The 6,043-nt window shown below is 39.7% G+C and overlaps 1 protein-coding gene across 3 annotated transcripts in view; it reads right to left on the bottom strand.

The window, feature by feature from the left end:
- SUPT3H (SPT3 homolog, SAGA and STAGA complex component) overlaps positions 1-6,043 on the bottom strand; it is a 254,162-nt gene that overhangs the window by 126,998 nt on the left and 121,121 nt on the right. For all 3 annotated transcript variants that reach the window (XM_031060241.1, XM_005424937.2, XM_031060242.1), the window contains one exon: positions 483-567. In XM_031060241.1, coding sequence (XP_030916101.1) covers positions 483-567 — 85 coding nt within the window. The remainder of the gene's footprint in view (positions 1-482; positions 568-6,043) is intronic.

The raw sequence follows: 6,043 nt of genomic DNA, 5'->3' as shown, positions 1-6,043 counted from the left end.
GCGGTTCAAATTTAGAGTTGTTTCTGACAGATGTGATTCAAAACAACCTCATTTGTATGACACTTTCATTGGCTTTCAATATAATAAAATATTCCATATTTTGGCAGGGTTTTTTTGACAGAAATCAAAACATCTAATGGAAGGAATAATAAAACATAAATCCTAAGCAAATAATGCATTAACACAAATAATAGAACATAATTTAAAAAAAAAAGACAACAAGGCAGCCTTTAGAAGAATAGTCAGTTCTTCTAACAATCTAAAGTTTTTTTAACAAAAAACCCATCAGCTTTCTTCCCAGGGTAAGGTGGGGTTGCATGTCTGGTTCTATAGATCACTGAGACCAGAACATCACCCTCAGCTTCTGTGTTTTATTTGTTCCTAAACCCTGGACAATCTATTATTAGTCATTAGGTCACAAAAATATCATGAGGATTGAAGGAGCTTTAGAGTGCAGGCTATTTTGTCAGTTATGTTCTTACCAAATTTATCAGCTGAGTGTGAACAATGTCTTCCACCAGAATTGCAGTTTCATGGAGTGGCCTGCGAGCATCTCCCAGGGAAAACCTGAAACAAAGAGGTTTATTGCAGGGTTATGGAAATTAGTTAAAGAGAAAAGAAGTATTGGTCTCCTGAAAGATAAAAAGAAGAAAATATGAATAATAATAAGTTTAATACACCTGTATGTATGGAAATGGATCACTCAGCCTGGTGCAAGAATTATAAACCAAAGTCATGGGATTAGTGGAACAGAAGAGCTGCAAGGATGTACACTAAAGCATGTGTGGAGACAAACTGAAAGACGGAGGAAACAGGAAAATCCAGGTTGTAGAAACATTTGTGTACACCCCTCATCAATAAACAACACTGGTAAGCTTGTAACAATGGATGAAGAGATTTTTGCCTCAGTCTTCACTGACAACCTCTCTTCACACATTTCTTCAGGGGATCTTTAATGTCCTTTCCAACCCAACATATTCTATAAGTCTATAATTCTGCAAGAAAAGAGCAAGCAAAACTGCAACATGTGCACTACTAACTCTGACTTTGAAGCTCCTTTTACTTACAAAATTACCAAATAATGATTTGGAAAGGTAAAATGCCAACAGCTTTTTTATCCCAAATCTAAATGCTGGTGCTAAGATGAAGAAACAAATGAAGGGTAAACATTTTTATACATAATAATGTATGTGAGTTTCCTAAAGTCTACACCGCAACATGAAATGGCAGGAGGTCATAAAGAGATTATAGTGTTCACAAACAAAAGGCAAGGTGACAGCCTCACCTTATGCAAGGAGCATAAAATGAGGAGTTGTGACAACAGACTTTGTAAGGTATTTTTTCCTCTTCCTGCTTATCTTATACTTCTTTTTCTGCTATTTCTTCTTCTCTAAGAAACACCAGTCTTACACCATTCTAGAGAAAGACAATTCCTATGCTGCTTAGTATTTCCTCAGAACATTTCTGAGAATAAAACACTTTCCTCCTAAAGTTGAGGTTTTAAAATACAAAAACTTGCAGAGTAAAACATATTCATTGTAAATGAAATAGCACAGGCCAGCAATAACACAACTGATTCTTATAAAAAGAGTGAAATTTTATTTACAAGCAAGACTCATATCTTTATATGTGACTGAATATATAAATTATTTCCTCACAAAAGTATTAGTCTACCTTGCAATATAGTAAAACACAATTTTATCTATAAACAACTAAAGAGCTCTATAATAGGGTTCTTTTCCTTTCTCTAATAATGAAATTATTTCCAGTGTTCTGCAAACACCATTCCAAATTCTAATAAATAAATAAATAAATAAATAAATAAATCAATCAATCAATCTCAGCCTGATATGTGTAAGAGCACAACAAGAGCTACTCAGGCAAAATCTGAGCATAATCCACTGTACAGCACTGGTCATAGCATGAGGAAATCACACTCTGTATTTGTCCCTTATCATTTGTCTCTCCTGTTGGGACTATCAGCATCTTAGAGACACAGTTATGTTTTATAACATGTTGTGCATTTCTAAAATGAGCACAACTCAAATAATCTTTTCTCCATTATGCAGGGCTACATATGCACCTGGATTAGAATGTCAGGCACTTCCTAGGACTATAAGGACAACACAGCAATGTACCCAGAGACTATCAAATATCTTATAAACTGCAAATACATGGACATGATATAGGAAATACATATAAAGATAAATACTTACAATCATAGTACATTGGAAGATTAAACAGTATTTAAACCATCTCAGATTCCAAAAAAGTGCTCATACAGGATAAAGCTCAATTTTTTTTCCTTTTTTTTAACAGTAAGGTTTGTAAGTAAATGAAAATGACAATTAAGAGCTGTTTTTAACCACACAGAGCATATAAAACCAAAGAGAAGAGTTATTAAAAATATAATATACTGTTCATTCTTAAATGCTGGTCTATTTTTTAAAGGCAATTATTCTTTCTTTTTAAGGCTTCAAATACAAAATAAATCAACTATAAAAGACCGTGGTAAACACCTGGTATCCAACAATATCAGTTTAGATATACATTTCGCATGTTCACAGTTTTACTCAGCACTCCAAATATACAAATTAAAGGGCTCTGGGTTTCTTTTTCAAAAACAACGAAGTGCAAGAACCAAAATATGTTTCTGAGGCAGGATGCTGCCTCTACATTGAGCTTCCCTGCTCATCTGGATTCAGAAGTATTTCACAGTTCCCCAAATAGCAGGAGGGGCAGAGGAGTTGCAATCATGATGCAGCACATCGATCCAAAAGGAGACAAACATCAAATCTTTTTTGGTCCATTCTGATGGACCACTCAGGGTAAGGGGCAATGGCTTCAAACTGAAAGAGGATAGATTTAGAAAGGTACCAAGAGGAAATTCTTCCCTGTGAGGGTGGTGAGGCCCTGGCACAGGTTGCCCTGCGGCTGCCCAATCCCTGGAAGTGTCTGAGGCCAGGATGGACTGGGCTTGGAGCAACCTGGGATAGTGGAAGGTTTCCCTGCGCACGGCAGGGGCTTGGAACAAGATGATCTTTATGGCCCTTTCCAACCCAAACCATCCAGTGGTTCTGTGATAGACAGAGTTGATGCTGAGACATGAAGAAAGGTTAATGTCAACTGCACTTTTTGATTTAATAGAAAATCAAGTTCCAGATGCACCTACTTTCTTCCTCTGTCACTTCCATCCTTTCTACCTTCCAAAGCTATTTCTATCTCAGTTTGCCTTCACTGTTTTCCCACGTAACTTATGCCAGCTTCTTTCCCACACACAGAAAACTAGATGCTGGCATGGTGGTTTCAGCAAAAAGTAAAAACCACCACACCCACCCACAGCCGCTTCCTTTTCCTTTGCAATGGATCCAGGATTTTCAGACACTAAAATAAAAGTAAAGCTTCTTTATTCGTTAATTGTATTTGTATAGCATTTGATATGGTTCTTGATTCTAACATGCTTTTAGGATAACATTCTTTAAGACACCAAACACAGACTTTTTTATGTGTTTCTGCTACCAGAGGTAATATTTAGAAATGCACAAATAGCTTATTACTTTAACTGTTTCATTTTTTTTCCTTCACTTTTGCATTGTACCTCTCCACAGCAGAATAAACACTAAACTACGAGTCAGATGGTTCAGATTTTCCCAAGTGGCAGAATACAAAGTAGTTTAAGAACTAAAAGAAAACACTTTAAAAAAAAGACCCCCAAATTTGGTGCCCTTGCTTCTGGGAAGTGAAGCAGAACTTGATGCTTTAATATAAGTTATGAATTTCATTTCACATGTGCTTTGCTTTTATGGTTCATGAGAGTCTTTTAAAGAACCTTCCATTCACTAGACATATTAATAAGTCTTCCTATGAAACACATAAAAATTCTGCTGAAAATAAAAAAAAAGAGCTGTTTCTCCACAGGTAAATACTGAAGAGGAAATATATCAAAATACAATGTTAGCAGAGCATCAAAGCAGCAAAGTATTATGGAAGACAGTCCTGGTAATAGAAGCATCAACCCATTAGACATGTCCTACAATAACAAAGCCTTCTTAGAAGATCCTATTTCAAAGGTTTGTCTGTTTTAAGGAAACATTTTTACAAGGGGGAGATCAGCTTACCCAGATTTTCACAGGAGGATTAAAATAGTAGCATGGAGAAAGAAAAGACTGCTGCAGCGCTTTTATTGTTTACTTTTAGCTTCTATTTCTAATTTATTTAAGTTCCTGTAATGATGTTTCCAGGCTCTTCAAAAGGGTAAATGTCCAAGCCACTAAGTGCCTACATGAAGTATCATGGTACTATGTGTAAACACATATTCATACTTGGCACATGCTAAGGTCCCACTGCTGCTCATGGTGCAGGGACTGACATTTATAAGAACTCAGGCAGCTACAGAAATAGATAAAACACTTTTTGCTATATTTTCAGGGGTTTAAGTACCTGAGAAAGGTATTGGGGCAGGCAAGGCACAGGCTTGGTTCAAACCCCCTGATGCAGAGCTCTCCAGGTGGCCAGACCACCAGGAGAGTAGACTGTGGAGACAGAGAGCTGCTGCAACCTCCCGTCCTCCACAGCCCCGAAAAGCTGTCCTGGCCAGAAAGGAACTATAACCAGGGTGGCTGGGAGTGCACTGAGTTAGAATAAACAATTTCCCTCACTGGGGTTTCTACTGAGTTCACACCATAACAAGGCTGCCCCAACACATTCAGAATTTACCACCTCAAATAAATGTGATGGATCCAGCCTAGGGAAAGTATAAAAGCAGCCAGGTAGTCTGGTGGGAAATATGTGCTGCTGTTTTTTTTCTCTTCTAGAAATCCCTAACTACTCTCCTTTTCTGTTTCTACATAAAGGATGAGCACATGCCCAGGTGGGCAAGAAGGCCAATGGCACCTGGCCTCTGTCAGCAGCAGTGTGGCCAGCAGCACCAGAGCAGCGATTGTCCCTGTGCTGGACACTGCTGAGGCCACACCTTGAGAGCTGTGTCCAGTTCTGGGCCCCACACATCCAGAAAGTCACTGAGGGGCTGGACCATGTCCACAGAAGGACAAAGGAGCTGGGGAAGGCTCTGGAGCACAGGTCTGAAGAGAAAAAGCTGAGGGAGCTGGGGGGACTCAGCCTGGAGAAAAGGAGGCTCAGGGGAACCTTCTCATCCTCTACAGCTCCCTGACAGGAGGGTGCAGACAGGTGAGGGTCAGTCTGTTCTCCCAGGTAACAAGGGACAGGATGTGAGAAAATGGCCTCAACTTGTGTCAGGGGAGGTTTAAATAGGCTATTAGGATAATTTTCTTCACAGACAGGTTGGTCAGGCACTGGAACAGGCTGCTCAGAGCAGTGGTGGAGTCACCAATCCTGCAGAGATATAAAAGATTTGTAGGAGTGGTTCTGAGGGACATGGTTTAGTGACTGATTTGGGAGAGCTGGGTTAATTTTTAGACTCAATGATGCTAGAGGGTCTTTTCCAAGCTGAATAAATCCATGATTCCATCATCCAAACTGCCATATGGCAAGCAAATACTTCTATCCTCAACACAGAGGTACTTACCTGCTCCTGCCTACAACCAGACTGGGACTGTGGATCGATCCATGTGCCTGCCATGCCACAGTGACCTGAGAGGGTGCACACTGTATGTGGGAGTGTAGCCCATGACCTGGATGAGAGGTTTGGGATCCACATAACAACCTGGACATAAATCTGGGCTCCATGTTGGAGAGGCCAGAGGGTTTGTGAGTTGGCTACTGGAGGGAACAGGAGGTCCACAGCAGCTGCTGGGGAGGCTGTGGGTTTGCTTGTGAGACCCACTTGCTTTGTGTGTGTCTGCAGGTGAGGACTGAGCTCTCCAGCACAATGACTGAGCTTGAGACTACTAGATTTAGCAATGACCAAGGTGTAAGTCCTCATCTCATACAGAAAGTGCTGATTCACTGTTATCAAACCTAAAACCAGGCAAGGATTTAATAAAATCACATAGGACAAAGCAGCTACCAGATACATTTGGACTGGGTAATACGTGGGCTCAAATCTCCTCAGTATTGTAAGAAC

Source organism: Geospiza fortis, unplaced genomic scaffold (genome assembly GCF_000277835.1).
Source record: "Geospiza fortis unplaced genomic scaffold, GeoFor_1.0 scaffold106, whole genome shotgun sequence".
NCBI lineage: Eukaryota > Metazoa > Chordata > Aves > Passeriformes > Thraupidae > Geospiza > Geospiza fortis.
The sequence above is the reverse complement of the archived record's forward strand: the minus strand, read 5'-3'. Positions and strand labels throughout refer to the sequence as shown.